Raw genomic sequence first — 18,750 nt, forward strand, 5'->3', positions numbered from 1 at the left:
AGTGGTTAGTTTCCTGACTTGGATGGTGAAGCTTAATGTTAGTCTGCTTTATGCATTCCAAAACCAGTGTTGATGTGTGTTTGCTTTCATTATCCTTTGGGAACATTGAAATGTGTTGCAAACATCTAGCTGTTGATTTGTAGTAAAGTTAAATAATTTGAAGGTGGTCTTCCGTTTGAATATTCCGTCCATTTGTGTTATCTACAAGTACTACTGGTAGCATAACAGCACCAGAGTATTTTGCTACCACTATCATGGTTGACGGTTTAGTGTTCTTTGGTTTCAAAGTCTCACCTTTACTCCAAACACACCGCTTGTTATTGAGGCCAAATAGTTCAATCTTTGTCTTGTCTGACCATAAAAATGTTCTCTAGAAAGCGTTTGGTTTGTCCACGTGGACAGATGCAAACTTCATTCAAGCTTGAAGGTGTGAGTTTTGAAGTAGGGGTGTCTTTCTTGATTGGCACCTTGGGTCCTTGTTCTTGTCTTTGTTTATGACAAAATGTACAATTTAAGAATCATACGTTTTATTTTAAGCTATGTATCAGGGTCAGAGCCTGTCATAGGTTTTCAAAAAAGCATAAATCCAAAAATAATTGTGTGGATCATTAGCACAGTACACACCGAAAGGTATCGGAAAAGACTGCTGCTCCCACAGGTGGAGGTGCTGAAAAACAAAATGGGTGAACGGTTACTGTAGGTGTGAAAAACAAGTTCTGTGCTACCCTGTATGTGTTTGTGACGCATTGCATAGACCACAGTTTTCTATTTACTGCTATTTTTGTTGGTGATTTTTGGTTTGTGTGTTTGTTTTTTAATCTATTCACGAGGCCTCAGTGACCTCAAACAGACTGAAATAATCTGCCATTGTGACTGTTTGCATAATAAAACACGTTAAAGGTTTGGGACTGTAAAGTTATTCGCCAGTATTGGTCTCTAATCCATGATCATTTACAAAATGTTTTTTCATTTGTTTTTCCTTCAACTTTTGAGACCATATTTTTGTGCAATGCACCAGTGGATAAACTGAATTCTAATGACAGAAGACTCCTGTATATCCTTCTGGCCGCAAGTAAAAAGCCTCTTACGAGAAGATGGCTTAAGCCTGAACCACCAACGATAGAAGACTGGATACATTCTGTACAAGAGATCTATACGATGGAAAAAGTGTCATTTTCTCTTAAACTTCAGAGGGATACCTTCTATGGAATATGGTCTAAATGGACAGACTATGTTAAGCATATGAGGTGTGATTTTGTATATGATGTTACAACCCTGAGTACTACGTAAACCTACCTGCCCTGCTGCCTCCTAACCCTAGTTTTTTTTTTCTCTTCTTCTTTTCTTTTCTCTTCTTTTTCTGTCTTCTTTATTTTTCAATTGCAAGTTAAAATGTGACAGCAAAGAAAGTGTAAAAAGGCAAACTACTGTTATGTTCAACAGCTGTCCCAATAAAAGAGATAATAACACAAAAAAACGTGTTAAAGGGTCCTGAAAGTTTGACAGGTATGCACAACAGAGTTCTAGCACATATATTGTTTTGTTTATTATTTTTGTTGTTCTTTTTTAGTGAAATCTGTTATTTGTGAGACACTTATAAAATGTGTATAAAACATTGATGATTTAAACAATAGAGTGTTTATTAGTCTTAAGATTGCTGTTTTGTTCGGGGTAAGGCAGGTAGTGGCTGTGGTTAAGGAGGCACTAAATCTCCAGAGGTTCATCATTACAATATTTCTTTAAGAGACAAAAACAAGTATGTGTGTGTGTGTGTGTGTGTGTTATCAGGAGGAGCTTTTCACTGCACATTATTAAAAGGTGGTGGTGGAGAAAGTTTAGTCTATCAAAAGCTTTCAGCATGAGCCCGTCTCAGCAGAGAATCAACTTCATCACAGGATTACTCTTAATGTCAGGTAATGATAACACCTCTATTTCCTACTTAAGTGTTCATACTTTATTTTCTAAACCTAAGCAGGTTTTCATCTGCAACAAATGTTTTTAATAATAATGATAAGCATGACTGTTATTATTTTAATTATTACTAATGTAAAGGTTTTATCTGTCAGGTTCAGGTTAAAATCAGTCTTACTGTGCAAATATATTTGTTTCTTTTCCCTTTTGTACATTTAGTTTATGTCACTGTGGTATGCTAGAATCACACTTTCTAAGTATAAGTACTGCAAAGACGTTTGTTTTTTTTACTGCTATAAATATTTTTTGTTATTTCATCTTCTAGTTGGCAACTGTCGTTATTGTTTAATGGCTTTTAATGAATAACATTTGATTTGACATTTGATGAATAACATTTGATTACAGCAGATCTCTTTCTAAAAGTGCTATAAATAAGTTCAATCATCCCCCCCCCCCCCCCCCCCCCCCTTTATCTTATGTGCAATACCACTGATTTCCTTTCTGATCTGATAATACAGTAAAATTCAGGCAGCAATACTGATCCAATACCGATACTTTGAGCAAAAACTTGATGTGTTTGGATTAAAAATGAGAGTATTTCAAACTATACGTTTATAATGAATACAGGACATTAGACTCTTGTTCTTATTGTTTAAATATGAAGAGTTATCATACAGTGTTAGTACATACATTTTAAAATATTCAGTTAAGAATCAAAACAAATCTGGCTGATTGAAAATGATAGAACTAAGTAACATTTTGTACATACACATTATTATGTCTTATGTATGAAATACGCCTATAAAAATCCATCATAAAGTCTACAATCAGAAGTGCCTAGTGTAACTCATAAACACACACCTGAAAGCAGATAAGCTGTAAACTGGAGAGGAAAAGTCATCTCACTAATTTAGAAGACGCTTATTTAGTTTAAGAAAAAAGTTTGTTGCGCTTTAAAAACCAAAAATTAAAAACTCCTCGGTGAAGCTAGGGCACTTATTGTTCATTGCTGAAAAAAGAGAATAGAATCATAAGGTTTCTTTTCAACACTGTAACCAAGCTGACAAACAGTCAGAGCTGCTGAATCAAGTTTTTCTTTAATCGAAACAACTAATGACTAAATGAATATTTTCACAAAATACATTTAAACCATCAGAGAATAAATTAGTCATCGCCATCTCACAGCTAATATTATGTACAGCTACTTGCACTACTACTGATATTTGTTTAGTACAATTCTCTCCAATGACCTTTCTGAATCATATCTACTGTATTTTTCACACTATAAGCACACTTAAAATCCTTTAATTTTCTCAAAAAACGACAGTGCGCCGGTGTGCTTTATGTATGAATTCTGGTTGTGCTTACTGACCTGGAACCGATTTTATGTGGCACAGCGTTCAAAAAACTGTCAAAAATGTTTTAGTACGACTTTTGTAAGCTATGAAGCCGCACTGCTGATGGATTGTTGGAGCATTATGGCTACCGTAGTCAGGAGCCTCGCGGAGTAATCTGGGTCCAACAATCCATCCGCCTCGGGTCCCAAAGTCAAATCAACACTGCGGCATCAATGAGAGGTAAAAACTGTCTAAATTCTTTCATCTTTAATAAAATGATCAGCGTTGCTGCTTTACCAGATGTAACAATTACGTTTAACATCCAGGCATCCATGAAAATAGGATTTATTAAATTTAACAGAGATAGAAGTTAGCCGTAAGTTAGCTCGCTAGTTTCCACCTAAATATGATATAGCATGTTCTGACTGAGAGATTTCTGAAACAATTCAAACATACAGCTCTGCTATCACTTCCAACATAAATGAAGACAGAAAACTAAACAGCAGTGACGTTTGTAGGGTTACTGAAGTTGGGCTAGCTCATAGGTGTCAAACTCTGGCCCGCAGGCCAAATTTGGCCCGCAACCTAATTACATTTGGCCCGCGAAGCCATACCAAATTACTATTAGAGCTGGCCTACTGGTATTATACAGCTAATATATATATATTGTTTTGTGGAGGTAAACACAGACGACACGAGAGCTCTCGATAAACACTGCTCATTTATTACTCATCACCACAGAACTGAACACTTTCCCTCCAAAACACAGCAACAACACTTCCTGAGAACTGGGTGTGAGTGGAGCCCTCCAGTGGTCCACCACACATGTCCCCCCCCCCCCCCCCCCCCGAACACCCAGTAGGGTCATCCCCTAGTCCAGAACCCTTGCTTTAATTAAACGTCCAGAACGGCTGAACCGGGGAGGTGGAGAGCTGGCGGAGGGGAAACGAGCCTGAGGGCCAGGCTGGCACGGACGGTCAGGAAAAACTGAAGATAGCTCGGGCCCCGCCAGGTGGGGGGCGCTCCCAGAGGAAGAAGCAGGGTTGTCCAGTCCAGTGGAAGGCGGGCGGCCACGGCGGGGGGCCTGAGCCGGCACCACTTGGTCATCCAGAAGCACATGTGCTGGTTTAAGTCTGTCAATAGAAACAGCCTCCTGCCGACCCCCAAAATCCAAAAGGAAATGCTTCCGGCCCGGTTGAATAACCCGAAAGGGGCCGTCATACAGTGGACGCAGCGGAGGCCTATGAGCGTCATGCCTGACAAAAACAAACTGCGAAGAGTCCAACGACCTCGGAACAAAGGTGTCAGGCACACAATGGTGCACTGGGCCAGGAAGAGAAAACGAGTCTCTTGGGGCACGGAGAGACAGCACAGAGGGAGCGAAGCACGGGGGTGGGCTCTCAGGCAAGAATTCCCCGGGGACCCGGAGGGGCTGACCAAGGACAAGTTCAGCCGGGGAAACCCCAAGGTCTTCTTTAACCGCGCAGCGCAACCCCAGTAAAACCCATGGAAGACGGTCAACCCAGTTGCCATCTGTGAGAGAAGCACGGAACGCGGCCTTAAGCGACCGGTGGAAACGTTCGCACATCCCGTTGGCCTGCGGGTGGTACTCAGTGGTGCGGTGGACCTTGACCCCCAGGCCGTCAGCCATGGCAGACCAAAGCTCGGAAACGAACTGGGGGCCCCTGTCTGAGGTAATGTCGGCGGGGGGACCGAAACGCGAAACCCACGTTGACAAAAATGCCCTGGCCACTGCTGCTGCTGTAGTGGAGGCCAGAGGCACTGCCTCAGGCCAGCGGGTTGTGCGGTCCACTACAGTCAAAAGGTGCGTGAAACCTTGTGACTGCGGCAGAGGACCAACCAGATCCACATGCACATGATCAAAACGCCTCCCTGGAACGCGGAAGGATTCGAGGGGCGCCTGTGTGTGCCTATGGATCTTAGTGCGTTGGCATGGGATACACGCGGCTGCCCAGTCTTTCACCGATTTACGAAGGCCCGGCCAAACGAACCTAGAGCTGACCAGCTTGACCGAGGCCCGGACGCCTGGATGAGAGAGGGCGTGTACGGAGTCGAAAACGCGACGACGCCACGAAAGGGGAACTACAGGGCGTGGACGGCTGGTGGAAACATCGCAAAGCAGGCTAGGCCCGCCGTTCCACACGGGTCTGTCCTCCAGTACAAGGCCCGTTTGCGCAGACCGAAGGGAAAGGACGTCCGGGTCGGCCTGTTGGTCAGCGGCCATAGCCTCAAAGTCTATGCCAACATAAACAGGAGAAACCAGCACGTGGGATAGACAGTCAGCCACGCAGTTGGACTTACCAGCCACGTGCTGAATGTCCGTTGTGAACTCGGAAATGGCTGCCAACTGGCGCTGCTGGCGCCCGCTCCATGGATCAGAGACCTTGGACATCGCGAATGTCAAAGGTTTATGATCGACGTACGCGGTGAAGCTCCGACCCTCGAGAAAAAAACGAAAATGCCGTGTGGCGAGGTGTAGGGCCAGCAACTCCCTGTCAAAAACGCTATATTTGCGCTCACTGTCTCTAAGCGTGCGACTAAAAAAAGCGAGCGGTTGCCAGACACCAGAGACCCGCTGTTCTAACACTGCGCCCACTGCCACGTCCGACGCGTCGGAGGTCAACGCAATCTCCACCGACGGAAACGGGTGGGCCAGCAGGGCGGCGTTTGCCAGTGCGGTCTTGGCCCCAGAAAATGCCTGGATGCGTTCAGGGAGCCAATCAATCGGGTCCTTAGCTGTTTTACCCTTCAAGGCAGCATAGAGAGGCTGCAGCAGGTGCGCAGCTCTGGGGAGAAAGCGGTTGTAGAAATTGACCATCCCCAAGAACTCCTGCAGCGCTTTAACTGACGCAGGACGCGGAAAAGCCGAAACGGCCCGGACCTTGTCTGGCAACGGAACCACACCGTCAGCGGAAATGCGGTGGCCCAAGAAATCCAGAACCGGCAAGCCGAACTGGCACTTGGAGGGGTTGACGATCAGGCCGTGTGCCGCCAAGCGCTGGAAAACCTGATGCAGATGGGACGCGTGCTGACTCTCAGAGCAGCTGGCCACCAATATATCGTCAAGGTACACGAAGACGAAAGGCAGCCCGCGCAAAACAGAGTCCATCAACCGCTGAAAAGTCTGGGCGGCGCCTTTCAGGCCGAACGGCATGCGCAAAAATTCAAACAGGCCGAAAGGGGTAATAACGGCAGTTCTGGGGACGTCTTCGGCGCGCACGGGAACCTGGTGATACCCCCGCACCAAGTCAATTTTAGAAAAAAATCGAGGTGCTGGCGAGGTGGGCGGAAAAATCCTGGATGTGGTGAATGGGGTAACGGTCATTCTCCGTGACATTATTCAAACGGCGAAAATCCCCACACGGCCGCCACCGACCGTCTGACTTGGGCACCATGTGTAGCGGAGAAGCCCAGGCACTATTCGAGCGCTGCACTATGCCGAGGCGCTCCATTGCGGAAAACTCTTCCCGAGCAACGGAGAGTTTCGCGGGGTCGAGGCGGCGCGCGCGTGCGAACACCGGGGAACCGACCGTCGGAATATAATGTTCAACCCCGTGCTTCGTTGCCGTGTTCGAGAAATTAGGAACAGTCAGTGAAGGGAACTCCAAGAGCAAACGCTGAAAAACATTCCCTGAAGTCACTAAATTAGCCCGATTCAGGGGCTCGATGGCGCGAGTGAAACAGGGTATTGAAGAAAAAGACAGTGCATCGATTAAGCGTCTGTTAGCGACATCGACCAGCAGTCCGTGGGCACAAAGAAAATCAGCGCCCAAAATAGGTACAGAGCTAGCGGCAACAACAAAGGTCCATTGGAAATCCCGACCATGAAAACAAACAGTCACGGACCTTTCCCCGAACGTTGCGATGGGAGAGCCATTAGCCGCAATAAGCTGCGGTCCGCAGCCTGCTGCTAAACTGTCGGCTCCGGACGGGGGAAGGAGGCTCTTCTGGGAGCCAGAGTCGACCAGGAAACGTCTCCCAATTCAATTCAATTCAATTCAATTTTATTTATATAGCGCCAAATCACAACAAAAGTCGCCTCAAGGCGCTTCATAGATACAGAGAAAAACCCAACAATCATATGACCCCCTATGAGCAAGCACTTTGGCGACAGTGGGAAGGAAAAACTCCCTTTTAACAGGAAGAAACCTCCGGCAGAACCAGGCTCAGGGAGGGGCGGCCATCTGCTGCGACCGGTTGGGGTGAGAGAAGGAAGACAGGATAAAGACATGCTGTGGAAGAGAGACAGAGGTTAATAACAGATATGATTCAATGCAGAGAGGTCTATTAATACATAGTGAGTGAGAAAGGTGACTGGAAAGGAAAAACTCAATGCATCATGGGAATCCCCCGGCAGCCTACATCTATTGCAGCATAACAAAGGGAGGATTCAGGGTCACCTGGTCCAGCCCTAACTATATGCTTTAGAAAAAAGGAAAGTTTTAAGCCTAATCTTAAAAGTAGAGATAGTGTCTGTCTCCCGAATCCAAACTGGAAGCTGGTTCCACAGAAGAGGGGCCTGAAAACTGAAGGCTCTCCCTCCCATTCTACTTTTAAATACTCTAGGAACAACAAGTAGGCCTGCAGAGCGAGAGCGGAGCGCTCTAATAGGGTGATATGGTACTACAAGGTCATTAAGATAAGATGGGGCCTGATTATTTAAGACCTTGTATGTGAGGAGCAGGATTTTGAATTCAATTCTGGATTTAACAGGAAGCCAATGAAGGGAAGCCAAAACAGGAGAAATATGCTCTCTCTTTCTAGTCCCTGTCAGGACTCTTGCTGCAGCATTTTGGATTAGCTGAAGGCTTTTCAGTGAGTTTTTTGGACATCCTGATAATAATGAATTACAGTAGTCCAGCCTGGAAGTAATAAATGCATGAACTAGTTTTTCAGCGTCACTCTGAGACAGGATATTTCTAATTTTAGAGATGTTGCGCAAATGGAAGAAAGCAGTCTTACATATTTGTTTAATATGTGCGTTGAAGGACATGTCCTGGTCAAAAATGACTCCAAGGTTCCTCACAGCGTTACTGGAGGCCAAGGTAATGCCATCCAGAGTAAGAATCTGATTAGATACCATATTTCTAAGATTTTCAGGGCCAAGTACAATAACCTCAGTTTTATCTGAATTAAGAAGCAGAAAGTTAGCGGCCATCCAGGTCTTTATGTCTTTAAGACATTCCTGCAGTTTAACTAATTGGTGTGTGTTATCTGGCTTCATGGACAGATAGAGCTGGGTGTCATCTGCATAGCAGTGAAAATGTATGCTATGTCTTCTAATGATGCTGCCTAAGGGAAGCATGTATAATGTAAACAGAATTGGTCCTAGCACTGAACCCTGTGGAACTCCATAATTAACCTCAGTGTGTGAAGAGGACTCTCCATTTACATGCACGAATTGGAGTCTATTAGATAGATATGATACAAACCACTGCAGTGCAGTACCTGTAATACCTACAGCATGTTCTAATCGCTCTAATAGGATATTATGGTCGACAGTATCGAACGCTGCACTGAGGTCTAGCAGGACAAGCACAGAGATGAGTCCACTGTCAGAGGCCATAAGAAGATCATTTGTAACCTTCACTAAAGCTGTTTCTGTGCTGTGCTGAGCTCTGAAACCTGACTGAAACTCTTCAAATAAACCATTCCTCTGCAGATGATCTGTTAGCTGTTTGACAACTACTCTTTCAAGGATTTTTGATATGAAAGGAAGGTTGGAGATTGGCCTATAATTAGCTAAGACTGCTGGGTCTAGAGATGGCTTTTTGAGTAAAGGTTTAACTACAGCCAGCTTGAAGGCCTGTGGTACATAGCCGATTATTAGAGATAGGTTGATCATATTTAAGATCGAAGAATTAATTAATGGCAGGACTTCTTTGAGCAGTTTTGTAGGAATGGGGTCTAAAAGACACGTTGATGGTTTGGAGGAAGTAATTATTGAAGTTAACTCAGAAAGATCAATTGGAGAAAAAGAGTCTAACTTAACATCAATGGTACTAAGAGTAGCTGTAGATAATATTACATCTGTGGGATGATTATTGGTAATTTTTTCTCTAATGATAAAAATTTTATTTGTGAAGAAGTTCATGAAGTCATTACTAGTTAACGTTAAAGGGATGGTTGGCTCAAAAGAGCTCTGACTTTTTGTCAGCCTGGCTACAGTGCTGAAGAGAAACCTAGGGTTGTTCTTATTTTCTTCAATCAGTGATGAATAGTAAGATGTTCTGGCTTTGCGGAGGGCTTTCTTATAAAGCAGCAAACTATTTCTCCAGGCTAAATGATGATCCTCTAGATTTGTGACACGCCATTTCCTCTCCAGATTACGAGTCATCTGCTTTAGGGTACGTGTTTCAGAATTATACCACGGAGTCAGGTACTTCTGATTTGAGGCCTTAGTTTTCACAGGAGCTACAGTATCCAGAGTCGTACGTAGTGAGGAGGTGAAATTATTAACAAGATAATCGACCTCTGTTGGGGTAGCGTTCAGATAGCTACTCTGTTCTGTGTTGGTACAGGGCATTGAAGATGATAACAGTGGGTGGATTATATTCTTAAACTTAGTTACAGTGCTTTCAGAAAGACATCTACTTTGATAAAGTCTACTCTCCACCGCTGTGTAATCAATTATTGTAAAAGTAAATGTTATCAGGAAATGATCAGACAGGAGAGGGTTTTCAGGAAACACTGTTAAATGTTCAGGTTCGATGCCATATGTTAGAACAAGATCTAGAGTGTGATTAAAGTGGTGGGTGGGTTCTTTTACATTTTGAGAGAAACCAATTGAGTCTAATAACAGATTAAATGCCATGTTGAGGCTGTCATTTTTAGCATCTACATGGATGTTAAAATCACCCACAATAATTATTTTATCTGAGCTCAGAACTAAATTAGATATAAAGTCTGAGAAATCAGACAGAAACTCTGTGTAAGGCCCAGGTGGACGATAGATGATAACAAGTAAGACTGGTTTCTGAGTTTCACAGCTGGGGTGGACAATGTTAAGCATCAGGCTTTCAAATGAATTAAAAGTCTGTCTTGGTCTTTCATTAATTAATAGGCTGGTGTGAAAAATTGCTGCCACACCGCCCCCTCGGCCTGTGCTTCGAGGTTTCTGGTAGTTAGAATGACTCGGGGGTGCGAGTCTTCTATGAAGAGCAGTTTTTCTTTGTCGCCAGCGGTCGCGGCCGCTACAGCGCGCTGGCGGGGTCCATGTCCCAGGGTCGGAAAAGCGCAAGGCGGCAGGCAGCGGCGCGCTCCGGCGCCAAAACGCTGATGGTAGAAACAGAGGTCCCGTCCGTGGTGTCGCTGTGCCGCGATCTTTGCCGTCAGCGAAGGATCGGGTACGTCGTGGCAGGTCAGCGGGGAAGTGGAAGGCGCCGCCGGCGAGGCTGGAACTAGGTCGTGATCGTGGAAAGTGCAGGTAGCCAGGAGAATACGATCCGCATCCTCAGCCAGGGAGCGATAATCCTTCGTGCCCAGAAGCGGAGAGTTGGCGAGGCCGGCTCTCACGGCCGCCGGCAGCTGTTGGAGGAAGATGTAGGCGAAGAGGAATCCCCCGTCGTCCGGTCCGAGAAAGGATAGCATGTGCTCCATCAGTTCGAGAGCCGTACCGCCACCTAGGCCTGAGAGGGAGAGGAGCTTCTCGGCTCGCTCTGCGTCGGTGAGGGCATAGCGCCGAAGAAGCAGCTCCTTAAGGGCAGCGTACTTCCCTCGGGTGGGTGGGTCCCGGAGGAGAGTCAACGCACGACGGGTGGCTAGCGGGTCGAGAGAAGCCACCACATGGTGATATTTCGTGTCGTCAGCCGAGATGCCACGAAGGGCAAACTGAGCCTCCACGTGCACGAACCACGACGGGGGATCGTGAAGCCAAAAGTCCGGCAGCTCGAGCGCCACAGCAAACGTAGCTGCAGCCGGAGGCAGAGAGCTGGCGGCTGCTGATGCATCCAGAGCGGAGTCGGCGCCACCATCGGACTGCAGCATGTTCGAGTCAGGGGTCACCAATGTGGAGGTAAACACAGACAACACGAGAGCTCTCGATAAACACTGCTCGTTTATTACTCATCACCACAGAACTGAACACTTTCCCTCCAAAACACAGCAACAACACTTCCTGAGAACTGGGTGTGAGTGGAGCCCTCCAGTGGTCCATCACAGTTTAGTATTAAGCTTTGCTTGTTCCATATTCAGTTTTTCAGCAAAACGTTTTTGAGTCCATAAGAAAAGATTCATTCTTATATCTGGAGGAATAAATATATTTCAATAAATATTAACGTTAGCCTGCGACTTTGTTCCAGTTTTGAATTTTGGCCCACTGTGTATTTGAGTTTGACACCCCTGGGCTAGCTGGTATATAATGATGTGCTCCGTGATCGCTAGCAGCACAGCTATATTAGCATAGCATAGCATAAACAGTGAAGCTGGAGGATGAATGCTAATGCTTGTTTTGCTTAACAAGCGCCTTATAATTCGGTGCGCCTTATGTATAAAAACACAGACCCGTTCATCGACAGTGCGCCTTATAATCTGTGTGCCTTATGGTCAGAAAAATACAGTAATTAATAGATTTCAATTTATTGTGCTTGCTCCAAGGGGGTCATTATTTTAGGGGTTTTATCTTACAATATAAAGTGCCTTGAGGTGACCCTCTTGGTCACCCCATCTAAACTGACACTATAGGTAAAAATCCATAAAGGCAAAAACTCAAAAGCAAAGTTTATTCTTTGTGTTTTGTTGTTTTTATGAAATACATTTTCTCTGTGGTCAGTGTCTGTATGTTACAGTATACTGTCTTGTAAAAATGGCCACAGTGGCCCAACACACGAGTCCTTGCAGGCTGTCTTTGACCTCCAACCCTTCAGGCCAGCCGTGAACCTCAGCAATCCCACCATAGCCAACATCTCCTTCACTTTGTATGCTGTCCTCGGTGTGGTGAGTTTCCTTATTACCACTTTAAGAAATGCACCAAGACTTCTTAAGGAATTTCTCTAAAACCCCATATTATTATCATACCTATTCTTATTTAATGCTGTTTTAACTCGAATTGAGTGGTACCAGTCAACAACAGGTTTACTCATATTCACTGTATTTCAGAATGAGAAAACTCAGATGCTCACTACTTTCTTGTGGCTGAGACTGGTAAGTACTCAATAAATGTCAAACTTATAGTAAGTATAACCATGGACACTGTAAAAAGCTGCTCACATATTTAAATGTTACACTGGAGGTTTAAAATGAATGCATTACTTCTGTGGCAGTACTGGCACAATGAGTTCCTGGTCTGGGACCCCAAGGAGTGTGATGGTGTCACGAAGATTTCTCTACCTGTGAAGGAGCTCTGGTCTCCGGACATCATTGTTTATGAGTTGTAAGCACTTCAAATAAAACATTTTTTTAAATAATAACATTTATACATTTAATCAGCTCAGCAAAATGAACCTTTAAGCACAAAACCACACATGCATAGTTGCCATAAGTACAGAGTGATAAGCATGAAATGCTGATACAGATCTGAAAAAGATATTTTTGTGAACAGGCTTGGAATCAGCCAAAGATCCTGAAGTCCAGTTACAAAATACAAACCATGTCGATATTCTAAGATGTCATCTGCAGGTACATTATCGACCTTTTCATGCAGACATTTTAGCTTGTCACAGTGGAGGAACCACAGGTGTAATAAGGATGGATACAGACCTCTTATGGTCCTAGTATTGTGTGTACTTGATTACTGTAATTACTTACAGGGGCACTTATAAAACTATGGAGTTATAAATAATGACTGTACTTGTATTTAGTTCTATTTTTACTTTACACTGTCTCATACATATGTATCCACAGTGGGACTGATACAAATACGATCTCTCTTTTCTGTCATTGTTTTTGTTCAATATTATACTATTTCCTAATTTCCCCACCTCCCCCTGCCAGTGTGGATGACGACGTCTCCCAGGCATGTCCTTACGTCTACGTTAACCACACGGGTCACATCCGCTGGGACAGGATGCTGCGGCTCGTCTCATCCTGCAATCTGGAGATCTTCAGTTTTCCTTTTGATGTGCAGAACTGCACATTTACATTTGGCTCTTACATGCACACCAGTAAGAATGGGCTGCTTTCAGCTTTAATTCAGAGGGTTTAACAAAAAAATTGCATCAGCCGTTTTAGGAATTACAGCCAATTTTACACATAGTTCACATCTTCAGTGGCTAAATAATATTAATGGAACAAAGTAACATAATTTTAAACATAATAATTGTTTTTAATACTGGGATACAAATTCTCTGACTGCCTGAAGTGCAGAAGCCATCTAACCAAATACTGTTTCCTCCCTTTCCTCCCTGCTAGGGTTTTACTGAAGCCACCTTCAGTTGCTGTTTGTTTTTGGGTCTTTTTGGGTTGTAATAAATAAATAAAAAACATGTTTGTTTGGGTTGAGATTGGGTAACTGCTATGAGACTGACTCCAATTAATTTGAAGGACTATGTTTGAAAATGTCTGTATTTCCTAAAGGGTTAATTGAATACCTTTATTAAACCGCTTAAATGAAAGCCAAACATCTTCATTTCAATCACACAACTACCATACATTGTGTGCAAATTACAAAATTACTTTTGTATGTATACCTAACAGTGTATTGTGTTGCTGTGGTTGTCTTACATAGTACGGGATGTGAGGGTCAGTCCAGCTCTGCCTTTTAAGGAGATGTCTCTAAACTCAAAACGATACCTGGAAGCAAGTGGAGAGTGGGAGCTGGTGGACATACTGGGAAAGACCTCCATACTTAAATTTGGAATCGACGAATGGGACATCATCACCTTCTGGGTCAGAGAGCCACACTTTCACTGAATTTCCTACTTTTAAATAAAACAAATATAACAGACTGAAACTAATTTGGGCATCAGAGACTCCACAGCACAGCAACAATGGGACTGATGCTTACTTATTAATGCTATTTACCACTAGTGTCTGTATGGCAAATATACAATGTAAGCCAGCAGGTATAGTTTAGCTCAACACAGAGTGTGACATGTAGCTGAGTCTCTTATTATTAAGGTCAGAAGTTGTTTTTAAAACCATCCAAAAGGCTTTACTGCTTGACCACAGATTATCTGCAAGCCACTGCATCACTGTAGACCTTTAAAGTGATTTTTAGCTAACTGTTTCCTTTCTTACTTCTCCTATACAAACTTTTTGAACTGCAACAGGCAGATGGTTTTGTACATTCTCATCCCCAAACAGGAGTCGGTGAACAGATTTTAGAATTTAGCATTTACTAATTCAGTATCTATCAGTTTATAGAAACTAAAAAAGAACCAACAGAAAGTGAATGCAAAATTAAAAACTCACTTTTCTGAATACAGAAGTCACACCCTGTGAAGATGCATCTAAACTGCATGTGCTTTCTTGTTCACTAGGTGGTCGTAAAGCGGCGCCCAGTGCTCTACGTGGTCAACCTTCTGATCCCAAGCTCTTTCCTCATGCTCATTGACATCATGTCCTTCTACCTGCCTCCCCATAGCGTCGACCGTGCCTCCTTCAAAATGACCCTCATCCTGGGCTACACAGTCTTCCTGCTCATCATGAACGACCTGCTGCCAAGTACAGCAAATGGCACTCCCATCATAGGTGCATACTTTTATAAACCACCTTATAGATAAGTAGAAGAAAATGGTTGGAAGGCTTATAGGCCCCAAATTTAGCTGCCTGTTAAAAGTGCTGATAAACAACTCGGCCAACATCTTAAAAGTTAAATGTATGACTACTTTAATGTTTGTTCTTTGATTCTTCAATCTAGGTATCTATTTCTCAGTGTGTCTTGCCCTCATGGTTATCAGTCTACTGGAAACAGTCATCATTACAAATGTCCTCCACCATAACTCCTTGAAATATCGGGAGGTTCCAAAGTGGGTTAGGATTGTTGTGCTCAAACATATAGCAAACCTCATCTGCTACCGCTGGCCAGAAGATATCCAGCCACCTTCTACACCACAGAAGGATAAACCTGGAAACTCCAATGGCAGTTCTGGTCCTTGGATCATTCAACCAGCCAGCCGGGCACCTGACCAGCACCCAGTTAGTAACGGTAGCCAACCTACATAATACTCTGTCATTACTGCCAATGGCCAATTGGTGCTGAAAAATCTTGTGACCTTAAAAGTATTTGAGAAAACATACTGGCAGGCATCACTTGGTTCACTCAGATACAAAAAGGTTACATGGGCAAATGTTCTATTCTGTATTAAATTAAAAGATATCTGTGGTGTTAAATATATTATGGAGTGCTCTTTATTTGACTTTTTAATCTCCACTTTTCTGCCAGGTACATCTGCTCTGCCTGAACTGCAACAGATCTGTCAGTACCTTGCTGAACTTCGTGCCCACCTCGTCTCTCTGCAGAAGGAAAGCCAGCTGTTGGACCAGTGGTGCCATGTAGGATATGTCCTTGACTTCCTGCTGTTTCGTATCTATCTACTGATCATCAGCTGCTATGCTATGGTTATTGTCACAATGTGGTGCATTTGGATCACTCAAACCTAAATGAATATTGATATGATCCAGGATGGGTGTCTTGTATAAACAATTAGAAAACGTGAATGCATGACAAGGACTGTATTTTTTTTCTCTAACATAAAGTATAATTTACTTGTAATTTTGAAACAGGCCAACTGATAAATACAGTGCAGTGGTTTTAGGACAGGGGCTGGTCATCATCACCATCATCTGCCACAGTAATAAATGAGTTAATCTTCCCTCAGAGCAACAAGGTCCTTTCTCTCACAGTCCAAACACATGCATGTTAGGTTAACGGGTGATTGTAAACTGGCTGTGCATTTGGGGATAGATCATATTGCTTAAAGTGGATGAATGTATGATTCGATGTGGTTTGAGCTTTGCATGATCAGTAAGATTTTCAAAGTGCTAATATATATATAGCATGCCTTTAGATTTATTGCTTTTTACCATTAATCATGTACAGCAGTAGCTTCTTTTATTAACCCTACCAGTTACAAATTTTTTAAAATTAACCCAAGATCTGATGACAGAAAACAGTAACATAATAACTGAAGTGAACTATAACAATGCAGTTTTCTTGTCTCTATGTGTGAAATCAGCTGAAGAAGAGTCGTGTGGTAATAAATTCTCAGACGCATTACATTTTTAATCCATTTTAAACACACACATGTATTTATTATTATTTTTATTTTGTCAAAGAAAGAAATTTTAATGAAAATAAAATCTTAATTAGTAATTCTGAAAATAAAAACAGTGATGCTTACCATTATTTTTTAAATCAAAGACACAAGTCACAGAGGAAAATCTACTTTAGAAAAAGTATGAACAATAAAGTAGGAAATGAAAATTTGTTGTTGTTACCTGATATTAACAATAAGCCAGCAATAAAGTTGATCCTGGGCTGAGATGGACTGACCCACAAAGCTTTTGATGGACTATTTATTCGCCATCACCACCTTTTAATAATATGCAGGATTTAAAAAAACGCCAAGGGGCTGCGAGACATTTATACAGCCGTATTTCGCACATGACTATGAAAGGCGGAAGAGGAAGTAGTTCCTTTGAATGTAAACGATCCGAATGATATAGTTTCTTTCCACTGTTCCTGTTAATGATGAACTACATATTTACCCTAAATTACTAAAATATTGATATTTTATATGAGAATCAATTCTAGAACATAAATGACTGGTATCGGAGGAATCGATATTTCAGGATCGATCCGCACATCACCACTCACAACAATGGCTGAGTGTAATTGGAGTCATGTGCGGACTTATTTTACCTCCACAAACAGCTGAGACGTGGTTTGCGATAAAAGTGGCAAAAAAGTGCTCCAAGAGTGAGGTGTTGTGGCCATACTAGGGAGACATTCAAAAGGGCTGTTGAGGGGGGATGAATGCATTTTACAGGGTTTATTTATCGGATAAAATACGTTAAATGTCACCGTTATTATTGGCCGGCCCGGAAACAGCGGGGGTGTCCAAATTCAGAGGCTGCTTCCACCTGAGGACCCGGCCTTCGTGGTCTAAAGAAAGCCGGGTAGTACATCACGAGCTCCCTCGGTGGAGTGAAACTCTGCCGTCTGCTCCTTACTATCTAAAATATAACCAGGCGCTGACGTAAACTCTCGACCGTCTCACACTTTGTTTAATTAGTTTTTTGTTTAACGTTTATTCAGCTGTGTGAAAACCCCGGAGGAACCCTCCCGAGGGATTAATAAAGTTAAATTTAATTTAATCTAATCTAATAACTTTAATCTCAGCCAAACCGATTTACTCACGAACAAATAAAACACTGAAAAAGCCAAACAAGAACATTTTTAAGTTATCAAAGTGACTTATATATCATGTTTAACCCGAGTAGTGAAAGGCCGCGGGGGTTTGAAGACGATGTGTCGGTCGGCTCAGATATTTGAAGTTTACACAGCTACATGCTCACCTGAAAATATGTTAAAAGCTTTTTTGCGACCCAGAAAGAGAAAAAAGAGTAATATTAAAACTAAGTAGCTGCCGTCATTGTTGGAAACTGGAATTGGCTGGGCCGCGCTATGAATTCTGCGATATGGTTTTTCAATTCTGTTGCCCGGGTGGAAAATCGGGAGAAATTCGGGAGAATGGTGGCTCCGGGAGATTTTCGGGAGGGGGACTGAAATTCGGGATTCTCCTGGAAAAATCGGGAGGGTTGGCATGTATGGTTGTGGCAACATCACTAACCGTGTCAAACACCTCAGAGTAAATCATATCACAGAATATGACGAGCGTATGTTGAGGCGAACTGAAGAGTGGGAGAGGGACAGGTGCTGCTAGGGCGAGACAGACGTCTCTCAGGGAGTCCTTTAGTGCTGCAGGCAGGCAAGGTGTTCAAATAGCGCACAACTTCAGTTTTTTATTTCTATATGATGAACCCTGCATTATTAAGTGATAAGAACAAGTAATCTGATGTCCTGTAATCATTATGACGCTATTATTATTATACAATAAATAAAATAAGTTTTATACAAAGTATCGATCAGTATCGTCGATACCACCCTGAATATTACTTGTTATCGGATCGGAAAGGAAATCAGTGGTATCGCACATCACTACCGGAAAGGGTTACAAAGGCATTTCTTTGTGACTTTGGGACTTGAACTGACCGACCTACTAAAATTACTCCAAGGCTACGTCCACACGTACACGGGTATTTTTGAAAACGGAATTGTTTTAAAAAGAAAATCCTGTTGAGCCGTGCAGTTTTGAAAAAATATCTCCGTCCACATGTAAACGCTATAAACTAAATGGTGAGCAATCACAAGTCTAGAAAGACCCAAACGCATAGAAAAATATGCATTTGGGTGCAAAATACCCGTGCACGTGTGGACGTAGCCCATCGACGTTTCATCCAGGGGGTCACAAAAGAACTGGAAATAAAAACCTAAAGGCTTCACTTGTCTCAATTAATGCTCCCTGAAGCCTTTAGGTTT

General features: G+C 43.1%; 1 protein-coding gene across 1 annotated transcript; it reads left to right on the forward strand.

The window, feature by feature from the left end:
- Nucleotides 1-1,858: 1,858 nt before the first annotated feature.
- On the forward strand, nucleotides 1,859-15,991 carry LOC309690044 (5-hydroxytryptamine receptor 3A-like; the record flags this gene model as incomplete). Its single annotated transcript, XM_082506876.1, has 9 exons — nucleotides 1,859-1,913; nucleotides 12,040-12,203; nucleotides 12,366-12,410; nucleotides 12,530-12,639; nucleotides 13,200-13,369; nucleotides 13,933-14,093; nucleotides 14,687-14,897; nucleotides 15,067-15,354; nucleotides 15,592-15,991. 9 exons carry the CDS (start codon nucleotides 1,859-1,861, stop codon nucleotides 15,807-15,809), a joined length of 1,422 nt encoding a protein of 473 aa, XP_082363002.1. The 3' UTR covers nucleotides 15,810-15,991.
- Between the last annotated feature and the right edge of the window lie 2,759 nt (nucleotides 15,992-18,750).

The sequence above is a fragment of the Aulonocara stuartgranti genome (genome assembly GCF_965226115.1).
Source record: "Aulonocara stuartgranti genome assembly, chromosome: 15".
In the NCBI taxonomy this organism is placed as follows: Eukaryota; Metazoa; Chordata; class Actinopteri; order Cichliformes; family Cichlidae; genus Aulonocara; species Aulonocara stuartgranti.